The sequence below is a fragment of the Penicillium daleae genome, assembly GCF_028827525.1.
Source record: "Penicillium daleae strain IBT 16125 chromosome Unknown utg000002l_segment0_segment0, whole genome shotgun sequence".
Taxonomy (NCBI): domain Eukaryota; kingdom Fungi; phylum Ascomycota; class Eurotiomycetes; order Eurotiales; family Aspergillaceae; genus Penicillium; species Penicillium daleae.
The window spans coordinates 4,158,832-4,181,901 of NW_026623150.1; the positions used below are offsets into that span (position 1 = coordinate 4,158,832).

General features: G+C 47.2%; 7 protein-coding genes across 7 annotated transcripts; 4 read left to right on the forward strand and 3 right to left on the reverse strand.

The window, feature by feature from the left end:
• Positions 1-509: 509 nt before the first annotated feature.
• Positions 510-2,851, forward strand: N7458_002465 (DUF3435 domain-containing protein; the record flags this gene model as incomplete). Its single annotated transcript, XM_056905848.1, has 5 exons — positions 510-609; positions 703-1,061; positions 1,123-1,355; positions 1,426-1,799; positions 1,860-2,851. Coding segments are annotated over 5 exons (2,058 nt in total), but the record flags the coding sequence as incomplete, so codon positions are not given.
• Positions 2,852-3,350: 499 nt separating this feature from the next.
• N7458_002466 (LysM peptidoglycan-binding domain-containing protein) lies at positions 3,351-3,812 on the forward strand (the record flags this gene model as incomplete). Its single annotated transcript, XM_056905849.1, has 2 exons — positions 3,351-3,531; positions 3,649-3,812. 2 exons carry the CDS (start codon positions 3,351-3,353, stop codon positions 3,810-3,812), a joined length of 345 nt encoding a protein of 114 aa, XP_056769956.1.
• Positions 3,813-5,575: 1,763 nt separating this feature from the next.
• N7458_002467 (uncharacterized protein) lies at positions 5,576-7,461 on the forward strand (the record flags this gene model as incomplete). The annotated part of the gene is made up of 4 exons (XM_056905850.1): positions 5,576-5,967; positions 6,017-6,146; positions 6,297-6,375; positions 6,428-7,461. The coding sequence occupies 4 exons, from the start codon at positions 5,576-5,578 to the stop codon at positions 7,459-7,461; spliced, it is 1,635 nt and encodes a 544-aa protein (XP_056769957.1).
• A 3,208-nt stretch (positions 7,462-10,669) lies between these two features.
• Positions 10,670-11,716, reverse strand: N7458_002468 (vacuolar ABC heavy metal transporter; the record flags this gene model as incomplete). Its single annotated transcript, XM_056905851.1, has 4 exons — positions 10,670-11,052; positions 11,120-11,274; positions 11,461-11,625; positions 11,682-11,716. 4 exons carry the CDS (start codon positions 11,714-11,716, stop codon positions 10,670-10,672), a joined length of 738 nt encoding a protein of 245 aa, XP_056769958.1.
• A 3,743-nt stretch (positions 11,717-15,459) lies between these two features.
• Positions 15,460-15,801, forward strand: N7458_002469 (uncharacterized protein; the record flags this gene model as incomplete). Its single annotated transcript, XM_056905852.1, has 2 exons — positions 15,460-15,498; positions 15,553-15,801. 2 exons carry the CDS (start codon positions 15,460-15,462, stop codon positions 15,799-15,801), a joined length of 288 nt encoding a protein of 95 aa, XP_056769959.1.
• A 280-nt stretch (positions 15,802-16,081) lies between these two features.
• On the reverse strand, positions 16,082-17,007 carry hrmA (the record flags this gene model as incomplete). The annotated part of the gene is made up of 2 exons (XM_056905853.1): positions 16,082-16,505; positions 16,550-17,007. The coding sequence occupies 2 exons, from the start codon at positions 17,005-17,007 to the stop codon at positions 16,082-16,084; spliced, it is 882 nt and encodes a 293-aa protein (XP_056769960.1).
• A 4,137-nt stretch (positions 17,008-21,144) lies between these two features.
• On the reverse strand, positions 21,145-21,636 carry N7458_002471 (uncharacterized protein; the record flags this gene model as incomplete). Its single annotated transcript, XM_056905854.1, has 1 exon — positions 21,145-21,636. One exon carries the CDS (start codon positions 21,634-21,636, stop codon positions 21,145-21,147), a length of 492 nt encoding a protein of 163 aa, XP_056769961.1.
• Positions 21,637-23,070: the final 1,434 nt, after the last annotated feature.

The window sequence follows — 23,070 nt, forward strand, 5'->3', positions numbered from 1 at the left end:
TATTCTTTATCATTATAAATAGTACCTCTGCCCCCCTAGAATGATCATGCTTTTTCCAGATACATCACCTTCCCTCTCAAATATACTCGCATCTATACTACACTGCCACATTTGACCTCTAACGCTGGATTTCTTGCATCGCTCTATCTCCCGACGTTGCAGGTCGCTCCGATCAGTACCACCGACACGGCGAGATGGCGAGCCATCAAAGTCGACCTGGCGATGGAAGCCCTCACTCCGAATCATTTCGCACGGAGTCTGAGGCAAGTGACGCTGAATCCGAAACCGACATGTCAACCCCGGAACCTCCTTCGGTGTCAGTCCGTAGACGCCACTCTCGTGTTTCCCTCGCTCATAAACGTGAGCGTAGCCGAGGGTCATCAATCGGGTCTAGCTGTATATCCGATGATGACGGAGAAAGTCGGGCTCGCCACACAAGGCGAAAAAAGAAACCTAGGCTAGGAATACAGCTAAACGACATAACGGTCCAAGACTGGCAGAGGAGCGACACAAGCTTAAGCGATACTGACGAAGGGGAATCTACAACAGATCCAGATATCGAGACGGATGACACTTCATCTGATAGCGATAGCGATGGCTATGCAGAAGGTACGAAGACACAGATTGCATTTATGAAGAATCGTTGGGAAAGGTAGGCGAGGCGAACCCGTGGATATCCTTCATGGCCTATTACCTAACTAGTGCCTAGATTCTGTCGGAAACAGCACCGAAAACAGCATACATCTTCCGATTCGAGATGGAAAGACCCTCAACACGCCCTTCGGGCGGCTGGAAAGAGAGAATTCACGAAGTTTCTCTACTGGGGACTTCGAGTAAAGCGGGGTCAGGACAGGCGACGCGCAAAAGGCATTAAGAAGGCTAGTACTCTTGATACGTACTGGAAGATGTTTCTTCGCCATTACGAGAAAACCAACGAGGACCCAATGCCCCATGATCTGGGACGAAGAATGAGAAAGGTTGGACTGAAATTTTCCAATAATGAATATATTGCTGACGGAATGATTTCTGAAGAGCATTCGAAAAATAGTCAAAAGGAAAGGGTTGATCACCGACGAAAAAGAGAAGCCACCGCTGTATATTGAGGATGTGGTTATCTTGCAGGAGACTGTTCTCCGCACGATGGAAAAGCGGTTCCATATTGGACTTCAACGAATGCAACAATGCCTTTACAATCTTATGGCCTGCTTTACGGTGAATCGAATCAGTGCAATGCGAAAGCTCCAATACAAGCACCTGCAGTGCTCGATCCAACGAGATCCAAAAGGAGGGCCGCCCCGCATTCTACTCGAAATTACCTACAAGTTTGCTAAAACGCATCTCGGTGTGACACAAGGGTATGGGTTGATTGACGCTTTCTACAGGATAAATTACTTCCTGTAGGTGCAGACCACTGACGTTAAGTAGCAACACTTTCATCATCCCCGAGATCATTCATGATCCGTCGCTTATGTTGAGCCCGCATGAGTTTTTGCTTGGTATTCTTTTCGACGACGACGCTTTCCGTGCCCCTGCAATAAAATCCCGGGACGACCTAAGGAAACTTTGGCTAGAAGATGGCCGGCAGCAGCTACCACTGCCACTGAAAGCTGAGAAGGAAAATCATTATGTATTCTGCAAGGTTGTGGCAACCCGCGGCGTCATTCGGATTATTCGAGATCAGCCAATCTCGTCCGCAGCTCTGGGTAAGCAGTATCAAACCACAGGGGAAATTGCTGGCTTTCCGAATCTTTACACACATTGCAACCGCTACGGTGGTGCGACAATCCTCAATCAGAGTAGTAAGTCACCCAGCGTTCAATTATTGTGAGAAGGCGAGAAAGAGGACTGAGAAGGCAAAGGACTTGTGAGCGATGCACAACAAAACTTAATCATGAAACACGCGAGTATTCGAACATTTTTGAACCATTATCTCCCGCGTCGCATCGGTACAGACATGCAGGCATTGATGAGAGGTCTCGAACCTGACTCAGCGATGATGAGAGCGGTCACTCGGATGGGGAGATGGGTTGACACTCGACGGCCGCGCGAGCTTACAGATGCCCAGAAAGCAAGTGTTGAAGCAATGCCGGAGCTGCAAGAGGCGATCCACAAACGTGATAGGTTCGCTCGAAAACTGAAACAAAGCGGCAAAAAGAGCTGCAGAGGACTGGATCGACTTGAACAACTCAAGAGATATGTGACCAACACACGCAGTCGGCTCCTTTACGATCTTCGTAAGCGTGTGAGGGAAGAATTTGATAGCAGCCAAGCAGTTAAGGATATTCAACGACAGCTTGCTGCTGGAACCGCGGTTCATGACGATGAAACCAAGGAGCGCCTGGCAGCTAGGGAAAACATGCTCCCAGAGCAGATATTTCTCTTAGAAAAGCTGATGACATGGCCGACTTCGTTGTCTTTGGAGCGGGAGTGGAAGCGGCGAAATGAGGCAGTTGAAGCTGTTCGCATGTACTGCCGTGTGCGAGAAGGTGGGCCTCGAAGAGGACGACGACCGAAGAACCCCATTCCTCGTGATGATCTTGCACCACACAGCTCCCATACACCAGCCTTCACACAAACCCCCGTACCATCCTTACCACGCGAAGATGCTATACGAAAGGCAGAAGCACATGTCCAGGCCGCCGCCAAACCACTAGGATGCTTCCAATGTTTTGGAAACCTAGAAGAATCGGATGACCGTCGAATGAAACACTATTCTCGGCACAAACATCTTCTGCGTCATTTTAGAGAAACACATCTAGATGACCGTGACTGTAAGTACTGCAATATATCGATTGAGCATGAAGATGGTTTAAGGAGGCATGCCCATGAGAAGCATCGACTCAAGACCTAGGTTTTTCTGCCGGTCTCCAGATATAAGCTAGATATAGGCATGGTCTGTCTTCCTCGTGAGGGTCAGCGCATGCGACACTATACACCAGCTTCAGGCTACCACCATAGCCTGAGAAATCACTTCTATTATGATGCCCCGGGGGGTTCCGCATGGCTGTGGATTACGTTAATTATTTGGGATGATCAGTCACTATCGGCTGGAATGCAAAAAAAATCATGCAAGCTTGGACTTCGCTAGCGGCGAGAAAAAGATATATCTTAACGACCGTCGCTGGAACTACAGAAGCTAAAGGAACCCTACTCTCGGTTAGTCTAGATTCCCAGAGAATCCGACTCGCTCTGCCTAACATGCGTTCTAGGTCCGGACTGTTCGAATCTGTGGATAGGATCCTCTGTAAGCTAATATTTTCCTTCTACAATTTCTGTGCTAGAGCAAAGCTCATACAACCACGCGAAAGTACTGTGTCATAGGGCCCGGCTGGCAAAGTGTTTCATATAACATGACAACCAACACGACTACCTCTACATCTACCACAGGTGCACCTGCACCAACCAAAACTGGTATTGTTACCAATTGCCAAGCTTGGTATGTGGCTCAGACAAATGATACCTGCGCGGCTATTGCATCGGCAAATGGTATTACAGTGTCCCAGTTCGAGGCATGGAACCCAGCTGTGGGAGGTCAGTCATGTTTTGTTTCCAGATCATCTCTCCTTTGCAACTAGCCACTAATTGCCGTGAAATTATTAGCGGGTTGCGGTGGCCTCTGGGTGGGTGACGCATACTATGTCTAAGCAGATACGGCGAGTACCACAACGACCACAAGTACAGACAGTGGAACTGTCACTCCTCCGGCACCGACGCAATCTGGCATCGTCGCCAACTGCCAGGAATATTATGTTGTTAAAGCTGACGATACCTGCGCGACTATTGCGTCGGCGTATGGAATTACTGTGTCCTAGTTCGAAGCGTGGAATCCAGCTGTTGGAGGTAAAGTTGATCATCCGTAATAACGCCTTCCTTCATCTACTGACATCTCAATTTCCAGCCGATTGCGGCGGCCTTTGGCTCGAAGAAGCCTATTGCGTGAAAGCCGTGACCGCCAGTTCCACAACGACTTCAGCTGCATCTAGTGTGACTGCTCCAGCACCCACTCAATCCGGGATCCTAACAACCTGCAACGCCTACGATGTTGCCAAAGATAGCGATAGATGTGAGATATTTGCCTCTCGCAATAGGATTACCGTTTCTCAGCTTTGTCAGTCCAGCTCCACATTCGAATAACCGATTCAAGTGAACTAACAGACCCATCCTTGACAGACACATGGAATCCCGCTCTCAACAATGCCTGCCAAAAGTAAGATAATTGTCCCATCCCCCCCGGCCCCCGACTTTTTTTCTCCTTTGATGCTAGCCACTAACTGTCACTCACTTTCCCCCAAAACAGCTTCTGGTTGGGTGAAGCCTATTGCGTTGGTGTATCATCCTAAAGATCATAGGTTTGATGAAGCGGATGGAAAATATATCACGATCTGATCATTGGGCTATATAGTATTTTCATTACATATGTCGATTAGTTCATCAAATTCAACTATCTAGCTAGTAGAAATCGTGTTTTCCCCCTCGTTGGTTGTATCTATCATTCATCCATCATGACTAGATAGATTACACCACAACGCTAGGTAACGGTAAATTCGACGCCGAAAAAGGCTACTTTTGACGCTGTTTTAAGCGTCCTTTTTACCAGATCATTAGTCATCGGATCCCCCACGTGATCTACTTCTGCCCACCATTTCCGTATGCTCCCTGAGTGATCAGGGATTGCTCCCTGAGCACTCAAGATGGCTCAGATTTACTCAGGGATCAGCTCACCCTTCGCTCAGGATGCTCAGGGTAGTCACTCAAGGATGTCGTCATGCCTGTCTGCGTATATTATCCGATTGTAGCCGTCAATTACGAAAATAGATAAGGTCTATCTATTTGGCGCTAGACCATACTCAAGTCCTCTCTTTCAATACTTAAAGAGGCTGCTCCCCATCAACTGTAGCTCCTGTTCAGTGCACTCCTCCTCTACTTTATTGTCTCTTTTACAACCCAGACTCTCTCTGGCCTTCAGTCTTTTCCGCTTCCTTTCTTGTTCTTTCCCCTTTCTTGACATCAATTATCCCCTCTCTTGCTCTGCTGTTCTCCTCCGCTTGAAAAGATTGCTATTTGAGGCCATGTTTATTCCTGATTTATCCTTGAAAAGCAAAAATTTATCCCATAGTGCCGATTATTATCGCCGACGCCGTCGTCAACTCGAGAAAGGCATCATACAAAAGCGACATGCCGTTTCCACTAAGAACAACATCGATCAAATCAAGGGACGGTGGATGAAGTAATACTCATATTGACGATTGAGATCGAAGCAAGGCTGATTAGAACAGGTTTTGCAAACATTTAGGGGAAGATCCTCTCCGGTTCCTTGTTGCAGCTCGGAAAGAAGATGTTATGCTGTTCCTCGAGTGGATACTAGACAATTTTAAAGTCAAGAAATTCAGCAGTTTACACGAGTATTGGAGGCAATGGTGTCAGCTTTACCGGAAAGCAGTTGGACGAAGTCTCCATGCGAAGTGCTCCCAAGATATCAATGATGTAAGTTTTACTTTGCCTTTTAGATATTCTGTTTATTGACTATTGAATGTAGTACATGAAAGAAAATCTTACCGCACGATACAATCTCGACATGACCGTTGGGGAAAAACCTGTCATGAACGTCGATGATCTGTATATTGTTCTTCATCATCATTGGACAAGAGACACCACACCCTATCCAGATGGTCGACAGTTAATCCAACTTGCCTTTCTCTTGCTGGTGTCTGCTTATACTGGCAGTCGACCGGGCGCGTTGGTTTATGTTGAACAAAACGAGCGAACTAATCTGAAGCACTTTTTCGGCCGTGAAGATGACAATGAAGAAATCGAAGAAGAATGGGACCTCAGAGAAGATGACTTGAAAACCCTCTGTTACGGCCAGATCAGCTTGATTCTGCTTCCAAACCCCGGAGGCATTCGTGACCATCTTGTGATGGAGATTGATTTGAAGCATACCAAGGGCCATCACAGCAAACCAAAAAGGTCGGTCGGCGAGGTTCCCCACCTATTCTCCAAGCTAACGCCCCTAGAGGAAGATTTTTCTTATGTCCGAAGTTAAACAACCTACCTTCGACATCATTGTTCTTGTGCTTGCAATGGCAATTCTTGATGACGCTTTCGCGGCAGATATTCATTCTGTCGAGGATATATTCAGGGCGCGAGTATGTCCACCCCGTCGCTCTCTCATACTAAACTTCAAAAAAGACAGACTCAATGTGCCAATTTGTCGCCAACCTATCTCTACCTGCTCTGAAATGACCACTCACCCAATGAAACCCCTCATGTACCATACGTATTTGTATTACTTACAGCGGCTGAGCTTGGCAGTTGGGATGGTTCGGGCAATGAAGCCATATGACCTTCGCCGTGGAGCCGGTGAAGCAGTTGACAGTGAGTACTCATGCATTAGTCGTCACGACCTCAGCACTGACAATATGATCAGAGACGGCATCCCTTCCGTTGTTGCAGCAAGTGATGGGCCATGTGTATGCCAGCACATTCCAGAAATATATGAACGAACGAGTTCAGACCCATGTTCAAGCATCATTCCTCGGTATCCCTTCAGAAGATGCATTAATGAACATATTGAGTCACCAAAGCCGCTACATTGACCCTCGTGCACCATCAACATATGATGACCTGCCAGAAAGTAAGAGGGCTACGCTAGCAAATCACTCAGAGATAGTAAGCTTGGAGCAAATGCGTCATACTCTTGCACTAGAAGCCAAAGAGCTTTACGGTTCCATGAAGAATGCGCGTGGTACCAAAATCGGAGAGCTCAAATCAAGGGCAGATGCAGCATTGAGAGCAGCGAAAAAGGCCTTGAAAACAAGAACATTCAATGGTGCTCGCAGTGAATTTTTCGCGACCATTGATACTTTGGAAATCAACAAACAACTTGATCCTTCGCTTTTGGACATCAAACAGGATATATACGAGCCGGAGCAGATCGTACACCGGCTCAAGGAGCGCCGCCAAGTGGCAGAGTTGATGCAAGCACCGTTACGGGAGCTTGCTGAAGAGGATGACATTCTTCGACGAACAGCTCTAATCAATGCACTCATCGACCTCGGTAGAGTCGAACGGGTACCGTCCGAAAATTTCCTTCCGAGCAGACCGTCAGACAACGAACTTCATACTCAGAGCCAAAAGCCTTCGCCAAGCGACCCACCTAAAACAGAGGAAGCCTTATCTCCCTCTCCAGAGTCAAGGAACCGTCCAATTTCTCTCACGAACCGGCACTGCCTCTTCTGTGCGTTTGAGCCGACATATCAATGCTACTTTGCAACAGCACGGAAAGCGAGGGAGCATTTCGAAAAGCACCTTAGGAATTTAAAAAGAGAGGAGTTTATTTCTTGCCCCGATAAGTTTTGTGGTCTTGCTTTTCGTGGCCATGCGGCCTTCAAAAGCCACGCAGAAAGGGTTCACTCGATACGTTACTTCACTGAAGAACAACGCGTCAAAGCTGGGTTGTAAAATATTCTTGCTATCTTCGCTTACTTGGAGCGCTTTTACGATTCATCCTTCATGCGAAATATGATAGAGCTAGATCGTACAATCATCGTTGGCCGAACGTGAAGCCCCTAGTAAGCCGTATATGAGCAAAGTAGTTGGAGTGAGAGTAAGGAGATTACCAAGAATTTGATCATCAAAATTTCCAAGGGTAGGAGCAGTCTTGCGGAGATTTTTGATGCTACTTTTACGGAAATGAGCTATCGCTAATCCTTTCAGCAAGCACTAGATCATTGTCTTTGGCTCTAAGAATTTACCAGTAGCTTGGAAGTTGCCCATTTCTTCAAGAGGACGAGTGGAGTTATAGAGGCTTCCTACGTATGACTTGGATGTGTATTGCACATATTGTGGCTTGCAAGACGTTACCATTCGAATCCTCGTGAACACCGACCGCATGATTGGCTGGAGTGGTCACTTGGTACCCGGAGTTACCACTGTCTAACAGTACAATACCATCTGCACCGCCACAAGTTGCTCTGCAAGGCGTACTCGGCGTATGTAACAGCATGTTTGGGAACTGTTTTGTATTGTAACAGCCCTCCTGGTCACCATGCCCGCATCAAACTCCAGGAGCAACCGTGGCAAAATCACCAGCCGGACGAACGTTTATTAAACGCGGTAAACATGCAAACGGCAGGCGTGATGAGTAAATTATACGCGTAAATAACGGAGGACCTGGGCCGAAGCATCACGGAACAGTACTACACTTCAATAAGCTATGCTGGCTAACTTTGACACACTGACTTTCAACCAAGTAACCTTGAACGTTAGAATCATTTGAAATAATGCTGCCTTTGCATTTGCATGGAAAATTTACCAAACACTTAGGACGCTAATGTTTCTTCCTCCAAACTGAGCGTGCAGCTACAGCCGCCATGAAACTTCTAAGAGTTCTCCATCTGTTATAGAACATGGATTGGCAAACGTTCAATGCAATGATGAGACAGATAATGACATCTCGGGACCTCCTGCGAGATGGTGGGTTCCAGATTTCCTCAGTAGATGTTGTGATGCTAGCCCTTCATACCTGTTTGTTGTGCCTTACACTTTCGCATTCATTACGTTCGTCCTCGTTGACTGTCTGTTGCTAATCGCTTTGTTGTTAAAGGCCGCTCGCTGTTTATCGCTGTTTATGCTACCCGTTTATGGCTACCCGTTTATGGCTACCCGTTTATGGCTACCCGTTTATGGCTACCCGTTTATGGCTACCCGTTTATGGCTACCCGTTTATGGCTACCCGTTTATGGCTACCCGTTTATGGCTACCCGTTTATGGCTACCCGTTTATGGCTACCTGTTTATCGCTACCCGTTTATCGCTACCCGTTTACCACTATCTGTTTATGCTACCACCGTTATTTGTTCTCGTCGATCGTTTTCCATTTTGGATTTATTAGCTTTTCTCATGGCGAGATCAAGGCAGGTATTGCTGGCGATGATTTTGAATCGGGCTGGACTGAACGAGCATTTGATGTAGGACAGCGACCAAGAAGCCCACTTTCTTTATTCTCTATGGGCATATGCCTGAATGCAAATTTGTAAGTTACTAAATTAACCTCAGTTTCTTAGCTCACAACCTTGGACGATGAAGTCAAGCAGTTTGGAGCAGCTTCTGTCCAAGCCACTTGTAACATTCTTATGCCTTCAAGAAGAGATGCACAATAATCGGCTGGCTTTCTAGGAGTCAAATTCAACTCCTGGGAGCGAGACATCACTCCCTAGGAGCCATGGCTCTGAACTCCAGGAGTCGAATCGCTGCGGGGAGTGCCTGTTAGTGTTCCTGGGGACGGTCCTTGTAGTACTGGGAGCGAGTATGCCGGTAACCAGGATCTTAGAATACCATATAGTTCTGTAGGTGGTCATTTGAGCCAAACCTGTGGCAAACGGATTCTGATCCAGGCCAAATTTCCCCATTCCTGGAAATCTCTGCTTTAAGGTGCAAATATAATCGGTCATTATTATGCCAGGCTCTACCATGTTATAGATTTATGATGACTAACTTCTTCAATCATTCTAGACTTAATTTATTCCAGGAACCGCATCCAACTCCTACAGTGAGTACGCATAAGTTTTTGGACCCCCTTTTCTGACCGCCCATACTAATTCCTACCGCCTACTAGATCCGCCTTCTAGATACGTGTAGTAAGATCTTATGCATACGAAGAACAACAATAAGACCCAGCGAATCGTGGTAGAAACTGCGCAGATTGATTGGCATAATATAGATATGAAGCACCTAGAACACTTTTCTGAGGCTATGCCTAATAGGGTGCAAGCAATTTTTGTATCCAAACGATGGTATACGCCTTACTAGGCCTATTGGGTGGTGTATGGAGTTTGGCGGAGGTTTTGCGACCAGCAGTATATGATGTAACATAGGGGGTGTGGGGCGGAGGGTCTAAAAACTTATGCGTACTCACTGTAGATATCTCCGAATTTGATCGGTTCAAAATTTATCTTTATTCCAGATGCCTCTTCTCAGCATCCCCCTAGAATTTCTGTCAGGAATTGGCAAAAGCTTACGGCCATCACACAAACTTGCCTTGTCTCGTGCCAACAGCTACTTTAAATCTAAATTTTTGTCTCTCTTATACTATCCGGAGAAAATGTTCTTCACTGTAAGAGTTCCACTCGAATATTAAGACAATTCTGGATCGACATGACGCAGAATCAATACTTAAGATCATAATTCACGCACTGCAATATTCCACGCTGTCAATAACCAAACCAAGAGATTTCAAGCGTACTTCTTAACGGCTCGAAGTCAATCACCAAGACCTGAAAGCTCTATGTGCTGCCACGTGGGAAGAGCTCTATTGCATGCGAACTATTCGAACATCACAACATCAATGTTGCTGCAGAAAACAGCAACGACAGAACAGCGAGACTATGAGTCAAATCAGTCCGAATCAAAGGTACATGATTATCATTCACAGAGTTTAGTCATGAGTCGAATGTAATATCCTCTCCAAGAGTGAACGTGATTTATAGCACTTCGTATCAAAATCTCTGGCCAGTCTGCTTCGTCCACATTTCGGCATAGCGTCCTTTGCGAGTAACAAGTTCCTCATGGGTTCCGCTCTCAACAATTCGACCTTCGTGCAAGACGTGGATACAATCTGCCCCTGTAACTGTGCTAAGCCGATGAGCAATCATGAGTATGGTCCGGCCCTGCTAGAGAACTTCGAGGGAACGTTGTATATTCTCCTCGGTATTTGTGTCAAGATAGGCCGTGGCTTCATCTAACAAAATGATCTTGGGGTCCTTGAGAATGACACCAGCAATCGCCACACGTTGCTTCTCACCACTCAGACGGAGGCCACGGTCGCCAACCTTTGTGCTATAGCCTTCCGGAAAACTCATAATTGTACCATGTACACTGGCGGCACGACAGGCGTCATACACTTGTTCGTCGGTGGCGTTTTGGTTGGCGTATTTCAAGTTATACATTAACGAGTTGTTGAAGAGCACGGGATGTTGAGCTACCACTCCGATATGCTTGCGTAGCGAATCGATAGTAATATTCCGCACGTCGTGTCCATCGACAGTAATACAGCCTTTTTTTTGGTTGGTAGAATCGAAATAGAAGCCGGGATATCGTTGACTTTCCTCCACCAGACTCACCAACAAAGGCTGTTGTTGTTCCAGCTCGACAGTTCAATAAAAGCCGATTCAATGCGAGTCTTCGCTCATCATATGAGAAAGTCACATTCTTGAAGGTGATATCGCCGCGGCATAGGACCAGCGGACGCGCGGTGGGGCTGTCCACCACGGGCGCTCTTTTTCAAAAAGGTTCATCGTACTTTCCGAGTGAATTAGCGCTGCCTGAAGGGATCGAGAGACAGCAGTCAAGGATTTCAGGGTGCTCTGTAGCTGGGACATATATGTCGATAAATAGATGAACTTCCCTGCTGAATGATCACCGCTAGATATACGACGCGCGAGTATGGGATACTGCCATAAACCCGGCCATCATGAATGTATTCTGGCAGGTGTTCATCAAACCCGCGAAGCGAGCATTTCTATAGTTGGCATTTCGAACCTCCTGGACCCTCATACAGTAGCGTTTGAACTCAAACTTTTCAGCGTTGAAGTATTTGACTGTTTCATATGACATCAAAGACTCGGTTCTAAAAAAGCCAAGTGAGCATCAATTACTCATGTAATTTTTAAAATCGATACTCACTTCATCGCGTTCTCTTCTGTAGAAGCTTCAATCATTTGGTAGTGGAACTTAGCTTTCCGGGGCACCAGGAACGTTGTCAATTGAAGGAAACCCAAGGCCAACAAAAGCAAAAGCAAAGCAGAGTATGGGTCAAGATAGAACCAAAGTCCTCATTGCAATAATCAAGTCACACACTGCGGGAAGAAGTCGAAGCATCACTAATTGCATGAGATTGATGACCGAGCTGCCGTTTTTTAGGACGGATAGTATCTCGCCGTTGCCCTTGCCCAGATGGAAGTCCAAGGCTAGGCTGTGAACATGCTCAAAAGCAGCTATCGAGAGCTTCATGGAAGAATTTTCGCTGACTTCACTCCAGAGAAGGGATTGCAGAGAACCAAGCAAACCTTCACCTCCTTGTAGCCACTTATAGATGAAGTATTTCAAGAGGTGAAACCATGGGAGCTCGGAAGAAGGAAAAAGCGTTTCTATCATGATAGCTGTCAGATATGGTAGGAGAGCGTTGATGGCTCGCTGACAGCGTGTAAGGCAGAAGCACACCATTGTCACGACTTGTAGGTAACGCGAACCGGATGGCCACGTACGGGAAAAAGATTTTGTAGCCCAGGACATACTTCCAGGCTCTGGAGAGAAATGGAAGCCCAGTGTAACCTTTGAGATATTCCGACCCTGGAACCTCAGCTCTTCCGACTCCCTCAGCTGCAGTGTTTGCCGGGTGCTCTTCTGAGATGCAAGTAGTGGAAGCCACCGTTGCCCAATGGGAGCCAACCGCTGGGTTATCTGAGAGTCGATTTTGCATTCTCCAGGTACGCTTGCCAACGTAGAGAAAACAAAGAGCTAGCACTGTAACAATGCAAAAGCCACTGAAAGCCCTCCCGACTTCTGCACTAAATTCGCTCAGGCTCCACATTTGGGTGCTGTTGGTGCTTTCGACGGCCGAAACGTGTTTTTTGTTCGAGAACGAGAAATATGTTAATGAGAGAGCTCTTGACCTAGTGAACTTGAACAAAACAGTCCAAAACCGGCAAATAGATTGAATGATATTCATCGATGTGTCTTTCCAGAGCCATCCCAATAGTACAATCGCATAAAAGGAAATGTAACCGATAGAAAATATCTGTACGGATTGTTAGTAACAGGTGATCTCGCGCGTTGACTTCAATACCTGGGAACGTATTATATTTGTTCGTTCGCGCCACCAATTCTCGATAATCGTATCAGCGACCAACATGAAAAAAGCTGCATGTACAAAATAAACCGCGAGTATAAAAATCGAAAGCGGATTTTCAATCCGCTTCGATTTTTATATGGACTGTCACAATCCCTGATGGGGCGGTCCCTGTCTATCCAGTGAATTGCAAGAAATCGTTATCTAGCCACTCCTATATCATCTACCTTTCTTATGACACAAACGCACATCGTTTTCCAATACGCATTGCATCGCCACCAAGCTAGCGCGACTGGTTCATGTCAGTGACTGCTTGCGGTATGGACCTGAGCAACTGCTTGCCTGTTGGCTATGTGGGAGTAAAGAGGTTTAAATGATCTGTCCTTTTCAATTATCTATCTACTAATCTTACGCATCGGATGTAGTTCCAGGAGCCAAAGGTAATCCGCGGGTCTTTCTGAAGAGCAGAATACAAAACGCAAGGCAATTTAATCCTTCATCTTCATCATCCCGAACGCGATCACCATTCATTAAGATTTTGATAAAATTAACATGTGAGTATCCCTAGTACTGTACCAATTCCCGTTGAACTACTTGTATGCTCATTTTCTAAACTACCAGAGTGCAAAACTTCCTCATTTTGAAAGGCAGCCACATACGAATCGATGCCCAGAGTCTTATTTTCCGGCTGTGGTGAATATTTCCGTTTCGTATATCTCCAGCCGTCAACGCGAGAGATGTGAGTTGTCTGGAGGAGGCTCAGGCTGCCGGCAGTGGGTGTAAGTGATATATTCCGACTGGTTTTCCATAGCAGCTATACCTTAATCTCGAACATGACGCAGAGCAACTATATCCATACGACGGCCCCCGAAGTCTGGCCAAACCTGTTATATATGTATCATAGAAACAAGGAACGAAGACGATTACAAATGGTGCGGAGGATGTTCTAGTAGCAAGGCACACAAACTTGACGACCGGATTATCATCATCCACAGCTACTGTTACAACGGTTGGTTAGGTTGTTCGTTGGTTTCGTCTGCGCTGACACGAAGGAAAGGAGTGGAAGGGGTTATCAAACCCACGGCTGCCCCACGATCCCGGGAGGTCGTTTATTGCACCCTCGGGGCACGCAAAAGAGTTTACGAACAGGACGATTGGATTGCGTTTGCAGCGACCGAGTTCAATCCACTTTCATGGGGAACGACAGCATAGACATGTTCAAGTTCCCTAGCGAATGGATCAAAATCACGTCTTTGGTAACACAAAATTCCTCACTAGCCAGCAAATGTTTTCAACTTCATGTCCACGCCACCTGTAGCGATGATGCACCGAATCTGCGTATCAGAAATAATTTGTCCGCTTGCATCAATCTCCAAGGCCTCGGCGCCTTTTGATGACTGTCCCCCAATATTATCGGTGTGTATGGCTTTGACTATCCCAGGAGTCCATCTCATACAACTTATGAAACCTTCATGGGCATCCGTGACCAAGGTACTAGAGATTCCAGGTTTAAAACTCGTAGTATGTAAAAGGATGCTGCCTTGCTGTGGCACCATACAGGGATTTTTTACCCAATGGATTGCTTGACTTTGAAAGGGGGTGAATAAGTGATTTCAGAAATTGTGAAAGACAGCCGCTACGATGGTATTCCAACTGAGCTCGGCTCGGCGTATTTGCCCAATCTCCTCTTCTCTTATCTTGATTATGATTGACAGGTCCAAAAAGGGCAGACACACTGACCGGTATGTTGCAGATGCTGCATTAGCTAGGCTTGTGCGAGCGAGGCTGCTTCCAGGCTCCATGCCAGCGACTGACCCGCCCAAATCTGTAAGTTTAACAGCCGGATCAAGTAACAGAGAGGCTTGATCTGCAGAGCACGGTGGCCAATTAACCGTACTCTCCGCCGTTAATGTCAACGTCTACACCCATCGTGGACACTGGTGTCTGGTGAACCAGTCCGGATCTTGTGGTGGGCGGGTCGGGCGAGCGGTCTGGCGTGGAGCGGAAAGACGCATTGTTGGACGTTACCCTCGCGCTCATTGCGCCTCGCAGGCATTTCGCCCGGTGCAGAAGCTCGAACAAGGTGAGTTAGTCGACGGAAAAGGGTGTAGTTACTTGCCTTTCGCGATTTTGCATTTCGCATTTAGTATGGTGTTTCGGGGTGGCCAGCTCGGCTGTGGCCAGGATCATGTTATTGGGCTAAACGTTTTGTAGCATACAAATGTGGTAGGCGGTGAAGAACGGGTCTCTTTGGGTGCAAATACTCTTGGAACGCCACTGTACTCTGGACTTGATTCCTGACACCTGCATGCCCCACTTGAATCACGTGCCTTAACTTCGGTGGTTCCATGGAACCAGCTATTGATTAGGTCAGACGGAGGTGGGTTCGGGTAAGATTTTCTCGCGCCCAACCCCTCATTCATTCTTCAATTTCTCGGAGGTCGAAAGGCGAACGCCTATTAAATCAGTCAAGTTGAGTCAGGCTTCTCATGACAGCTCACTCCTGACTACTACCCTTTGATCGCGTCTAACTCAACCTTGCAGCGATTCTTTTTCCCTACCTAGCGTTATCGCCAGTTGCCGAGATCTTGATCAGGCCATCATAGATCGGACATGGAGGGGGAATCCAAAGAAGAACTGGAGCTTGTCATAGTACGCATTGCAACCTCAACCTCTATAGCATGGTTTGACGCTAATATGTCATAGAGCGATCGATGGAACAAACAAAAGGACGAGGATACGAAGCCCCCAGAATTGGACGGATACATTTGGCACGTGGCGGATATCATCTCACATCAACACGTCGAGAGGAAGTTGATTTGCTTCCAATGCGAGAAAATTTCCTTTCGAACAAAGGACGGCGAATTAATATGGTGGACAAGTGGAAGTGGGGATATACTTCTTCCTCGCAACGTGAAAGTCGTCATTGAAAAGGGGACATACAGAGTTATGTGAAATCATGATTCAATAGCATTTGAAGCGTTAAAATCATTCAGGAAAGAGGTACCGAAAATATACCCAATACGCAGACGAATAAACCCGAAAAAAGGGCGGCTCCTCCAGACATTCAGTGTCACGCAATCAGTCGTTTCTAAAATGGATAGATCCACTTCCCAACGCCTGAGGTCACTGGATTCAATGGCAGCATGTAAATAGGGGCTAAATATTGATTTGACGGCCGACATGGAGGCTCCTCGTAGAGTGCAGTATGCGTTGTCCACTAAAGGTAACATGGTCAATGATACATTTCCGAAGGTATCGGATGATACTCACGATCTTGCCTTGATTGATCAGGGCGAACGTCGTAGTGCGATACCCCGTTGTAATCCAGAGTTTGCGTTGAAATAACGTCACATGTTTGAGGCCAGAGAAATGAGGCGATCTTGGGGTTGATATGGGGAAATAAAATAGCAGCAAGTTCTTTCGTAGACCCAATATCCAGGCTGAATATCGCATCTTGCATCGTCTGGCTAGGGAACTTCATCCAGAAGCTGTCCCTTCGTTCGACCGCTTGACAAGAAAGGTCCTCGTTGAAAGATACCAGAGAACTCGCGACAGCTCGTTGAATATAGTCACCAAACACATTTCTGATAGACTGAACGTGAGCCAAGTGGTATGTACAATGATCCTCTTTCTCCGCATCAGTCAGTGGTGGTGACCTGTAAAGTGAGTCTACGCGAGAGTTAGCTAAAAGCCGTGACACGTGTACGGAGTTTCCAGACCTAGCTCGAATAGATGCTTTATAAAATCCTGAAAGTCTCTGTTGTCTTCGATCTTCAAATTCCTACCCTGGGCTTGAAGAAGCGTTAGACAATCATTGCTGAGATGAAGGTTGTATCGATCTTGGTGATTCTGCTCGAACCGCTCGTCGTCGAAAGATTCGCAACCGCGCGGTGTTATAGACAGCAAAAAAGGCAGAAATATGTGCGGATCGGTACGACGGACCCTCCGGTAAACAATTCCAGCCTTCTTCAGTCTCCATCGTAATTGATATGCAGCCGATCGCCGACCTGACTTGGGGGCGTCTTGGTGAGGATATTGCCCGAATGACAGAGGTAAGCGTTCTATGAGTATGACGAGATACTCCTCCGGAATGGTCTTTTCTCTCTTTATCTTTTCCCTCATAGCGTAGACACGAGCGATATCTGCCGTTTGTGACATTGCGTACTACTCTTCGCGCGAGTCCATAAAAATCGAGGGGACTAGGAGGGACTGGAGAGACTGGAGGGACTGGAGAGACTGGAGAGACTGGGGGAGACGGCGAGAGACGGGGGAGACGGGAGAGACTGGGAGAGATTGGGAGAGACTGGGGAGACTGGGAGAAATTAGGAGAGATTGGAGAGACTGGAGAGATTGGAGAGACTGGAGAGATTGGAGAGACTGTGGAGAGACTGGAGAGATTGGAGAGACTGGAGAGATTGGAGAGACTGGAGAGATTGGAGAGACTGGAGAGATTGGAGAGACTGGAGAGATTGGAGAGACTGGAGAGACTCGTGATTGAGAGGGATTGGGAGAGACTGGAGAGACTGGGAGAGATTGGGAGAGACTGGAGAGACTGGGAGAGATCAGGAGAGATTGGAGAGACTGGGAGAGATTGGAGAGACTGGAGAGACTCGTGATTGGGATGTGGTCGGAGCGGAGATAAAAATTAAGCCGAGCTTGGAATTAAGGGAATGCAACTAACTAGTCATTTAATCGAATATTTGACCAACTAACTGACTAGTTAGGTTAGTTAACCAATGAGGTTATTGCTCGGTGACTAAGAACTTGCTTTTGCGGAAAATGATATTTGTTGGGATTCTTCCTTTCCATTCGGGTTAGCGCTCTTACGATGTCGTCAGCTGGATAATAGATGAAAACCACCCAATAGGAACGCAGTGTTGTTTCCGCTCGACAACTTTTTCTCAGAACCATGACGATGACTAATGTCACGTGCGTTCTACACATTCCAACCCATAACCTTCGAATGAGTCCACGTCCCCGAACTTCACGGCCCTTCGAACTCTCACAATGCGTGAAAAAGAGGAAGTTCTCTCGCTCGATCTAGAAGAAAATGACTTTTTATACCGAATTCGAAGAGAATCTCGAATTGTGTACGTGTCAGTATTGCACGGGGACATAATTCCCTCAGGGCAACGCACAGATGGTTTCCGAATTCTCTCAAACCTGAGAGCAGTTCCAAATTGGAATGGAGATTGGACAACTCTCACGGTCCGGAAAACCACGAATGGTTCGATTGAAAGCACTGTCGACGAATTTCCACCACATTCCTTAAATGCTGCAGCCATTTGTGGCAAACACGCAACGTACTTCAATATCTTGGATCTCGTGCCTCTCTGTCGCATTAGCGATCGCGTCTCTAGAGTGGTGCAGGGGAACAACACGTCGATTCTGAAAATCGCCAGGTTTCAACATGAGATCCCAGCCCTACAGCGGGAGGTATCAACATACGCTTCATTGGCGTCCCGTGGTTTTCCACTTGCTCCCACAGTGATTGGATACGCTTATGAAGGAACGACGGATCGAACAATTGGTTTCTTGATGGAAGATGTCTCGGGAAATACTCCTGACCCAGAAGATCTTGAGGATTGTCAAAAGACCGCCCTACTTCTCCATGACTACGGTGTCCTGCATCGCGACCTCAACAGGTACAATTTTCTCATGACGGGTCGTGGCGCGATTGTTTTTGACTTCGAAGTCGCAGTTGTTAAGGAATCTGTGGGAGTAAAGGAATCAAGGGAAGAAATTATGGACCTAGAGGGGAAGTTCAACGATGGTTCAGAGATTGGAAAACGCTGAAACTCTCTTTGCTATCTGTCTCAATTTTACGCTGAGGTACGAAGACACAGATCTCAACCACGACAGTAGTATTACACGAAGCGAATTAGCATAAAAAGTTAAGTAGAGAGGGTAAGGGAACGAGAGACGATCTTAATTCCAGTACATGATGGATGCCTGCGGCAGTATTAACAAGTTAGGTATCAGATATCCACACATACGAATCGTCAAATTTAATTCAACCCTCACTTCTTGAACAAACTCTGCAACTGTGGGTCGAAGTCTTAACTACTACATACTGGATCGACAAACTTGAGCATCGCTCATCCTTCCCCGCATGTTTAGCACACTTAATGAATTCACCATCTTTCTCATGAATACAGGAGTATCGCACTCGCTCCTGTGTGCAGACATCATATTTATTTGGCATCGTGCAAGCCTAACTCCTATGTCAGTCTCTATTGCAGGCAGAATAAGCAGAGGGAAAGGATAACCTAGGACGTTTCGTAAACCAGCACAGGTCTTTTATATTTGCAGCCCAGCTAGCCAGACAACTTGCGCAGGAAATTGATTGGCTATGCGTGTCTGTAAGATTCCGTCAGTACTCAATGACCACCGCGTACCTCTTCAAAGGAGGACATACAAGAGAATAAACTTGCCGGTATAATTTGCGCAGTTAAGGAAGTGAAACCAACAAGGCCGAAGAGATGGACGAACCATTTTGCGATTGCAGGATTGCGCTCGAATTAAATATGCGAGGTCAGCCGCATTGTCAAGGGCTAGGGACTTTTGGACACGCTTATACGACATCAAGAGGCCTCCTGGAAATTAAGCGTAGCAGAAATCATCGAATAAAATTTGACCACGTCAACCTTGATACTGGCGCGCCGGCGCTAGAGAGACTGGGAGAGATTGGGAGAGACTGGAGAGACTGGGAGAGATTGGGAGAGACTGGAGAGATTGGGAGAGACTGGAGAGACTGGGAGAGACTGGAGAGACTGGAGAGAGACTGGGAGAGACTGGAGAGACTGGGAGAGATTGGAGATTGGGAGAGATTGGGAGAGACTGGAGAGACTGGGAGAGACTGGAGAGACGGGAGAGATTGGAGAGACTGGGAGAGACTGGAGAGAGACTGGGAGAGACTGGAGAGATTGGAGAGACTGGAGAGACTGGAGAGATTGGGAGAGACTGGAGAGACTGGAGAGATTGGAGAGACTGGAGAGACGGGAGAGACTGGGAGAGACTGGAGAGACTGGAGAGATTGGAGAGACTGGAGAGACTGGAGAGATTGGGAGAGACTGGAGAGATTGGGAGAGACTGGAGAGATTGGGAGAGACTGGAGAGACTGGAGAGATTGGAGAGACTGGAGAGACTGGAGAGATTGGGAGAGACTGGAGAGACTGGAGAGATTGGAGAGACTGGAGAGACGGGAGAGACTGGGAGAGACTGGAGAGACTGGAGAGATTGGAGAGACTGGAGAGACTGGAGAGATTGGGAGAGACTGGAGAGATTGGGAGAGACTGGAGAGACTGGAGAGATTGGAGAGACTGGAGAGATTGGGAGAGACTGGAGAGATTGGGAGAGACTGGAGAGATTGGGAGAGACTGGAGAGACTGGGAGAGACTGGAGAGACTGGAGAGACTGGAGAGACTGGAGAGACTGGAGAGACTGGAGAGACTGGAGAGATTAGGCTTGGAACTCATAGAGGATATGACCCGCATACACCGAACGAGCTATTTCCGCGAATCAAGAAGGGGACTATGGCCCTGGTTTGGACGGCTCGGTTCCTGCGCATATCATTATTGTCACGATTGTAATTGTAAGTCGTTGTCCGTCGAGTTACGTGACTTATTCCGGTCTTCTTGGGAGAGCTTGTCCACTCTCTGTCTGCGATCATCCACAAGCCTCATGTAGGTCGGTCCATCCAAGCGTATCAACCTACCAATGATATATGTTCCTTGCGATGCAACTTAGCAATCATGGAGTTATTGTGCACCGAACTATAGCTTGCAAGTCGATGTGGCCCCTACAATATGTTTGGACAACCAGCACTACACAGGAATCGGCCCAGGATGCTCTCCATCCAGTCCACCAGGATGATAGGGCATAATTCTGCTAGACCAAAATTGCTCCATTTTTCCGTCAGTCTTCTCACAGCCACATCCAGGAAGGCAACTGGAAATGGTCGTCCTCACCATCACAAACCACTAACTTGATTGAACAATTAGCACGACACAGAGATATGCTCCAAATTGCCATTCCCAGCGCTACTGATAGATCAAAGATGTTCATACAGCCCACCAGAATGATGATTGAAATATAGAAATTATGTTGACTTAAAAAAATTGATATACCTTGGATTATTGTCTCTGTTTGGGGTCTCATAATGTTGAAGATTATAATTCAGAGAAGGAACGCCACAGAAATTCAAGAACAAACACCACAGGAGAAGAACAGTCATCCCATATTCATTACCAGTAAGGTAGAGAGTAGTTGGCACCTAAAACGAGGAGTGGTAACCTAGGGCGCAGAAGTGTGCCTCGCCTGGGTAAGCTGAGGATCGTCTTTGCGCACGAGCGGCTGACTGATGGCTTGCTGGAGATGGGTAATGATGCGCTCTAGCTGCTCCAGGCGGTGATCCTTCTCCTGGGACTCGCGACGCAGTCGCTTGACTTCGTTGTGGAGACCGCCGCCACTCTCTTGGGAATCCGGAAGCTCGCCGTTGGGTGAATCGTGTTTGCGCTTGAGACTAGCGTCCACAGGAGGGGAGGCTGTTAGAACCACCTCCGTGTGCATGTGGCGACGGCGCAAGTGCTCTCGAAGATTTTCCTGGCGCGTGAATCCGTTGCCGGTGCTGCGGTTGCAATCGGCATATGGACACATCAAGGGCTTGGTGTCGTTCTTCTTGTGGACCTCACGCTGGTGGCGTAAGAGGCCACCAGAGTAGGTAAAGCCCTGAATCTTGTCGCAACCAGGTTCGTAGCACTTATAAGGCCGATCGTGTTTATCCATGTGTTTGCTGGTAATGAAGAATTGGTATGGAGAAGAGCCTGCGGCAGTCGCCTAGAAATGAGGTTGAATTGACTTACTTCCATTCACAAGGACGGCGGAAAGTAGGCGGCGAAGCCTGACAGTCGGTATGGTCGCAAAAAATTTGGCCTTCGCCGTTCTTGGGAGGATCGCGGGCCCTTCGGACAGAGAGCTGTGGGCGCGCACTTTCCATATCACTAGAACTGAGGGTAGGTAGTAACTTGTCCGCTCCTTCTGGTAATTGAGGAGAGAGATTCCGTCGCTAAGGAGAGGGCAGTGGCAATAGTAACCACATGGACAGCTTCACTTTGCGGACCACAAAGATCAAAGATGGGCGGGGGGATTAGAAAGCAGAAAGAATTCCTGAGGATCAGGAAAAGAGAATAGGCAAATGAAATTGAGCAAAGTCGGGGGAATAGGAAGCTGATGGTGAAGAGTTCGGTTTGATACAGCATACTCTAAGACTTCTACATTTTCATTGCGCAGGTCACACTGCCTCCACACCTGGTCTCCTCTGCACTACGAACTTCCCTTCCCGATTGGGTCTGGTGCAATTTATTGGAAGCGGACTTGGGGCTCATCTACTCATCTCAAGGCCAGCGCCTTGGCGACTGCCGTACCCGATTGTCGCAGCTTTTTTAGCCGTATGGTGTGTGAAGCTGGACAAATCAAGAAAAGTACAGGGAGGCACGTCGACAAGTCATTTCCTTACTCAGTACCCAAGCTGCATCCTTGGAAGCCCCTGTCTTCACGCTATTGTTTTTGAGATTCACTACTGCGATTGGGATACCTTACCGAGGATTGTTACATACTTTGTTGAAACCCCAGCCACGTAATTATCACAGATGGAACTACCGTCGACCAGCGGTGCTCCACTGCAAATGTGGATGATAACCGGCTCCTGGGAGATATAATCGTATTTTAAATAATGCGCTCACTGGGTTGGTGCATACGTCTGTGAACAGACATGGGTTCTCTTTCTCTCGCGATTGGGACTGAGGATTGGGTATTAGTGATACATGAAATTCTAGATGCAGAATCGATAGGTGTTAACCATTCGCTCGTATAAATTGAACTGGTCGTGATATGGAGCCCATATAGTATCCAAGCTTAGAAGCGACGCTAATCTGCGCTTCAAGATATGATATTTTTGAAAATTCCGGGCTAACGCTTTCTTCCTGATATCTGGGGCAAACGATAATTACTAGGGACTGATACAGGTATTGAGACTAAGCCCGGTTCGGACGCATAATTGGGAATACCGGGTCCAGACTTTGTGTAGATCGACTCTCATCATGAGAACAGGTATTTTTTATCCGCAGCGGTAGCCCGGTGGACCAAATTTGGGGGCCGGTACAAGTGGTAGGCCAGAGATTGGCGGAGTAAGCCCCCAAAACGCCAGGCTGTGGAAGAAGT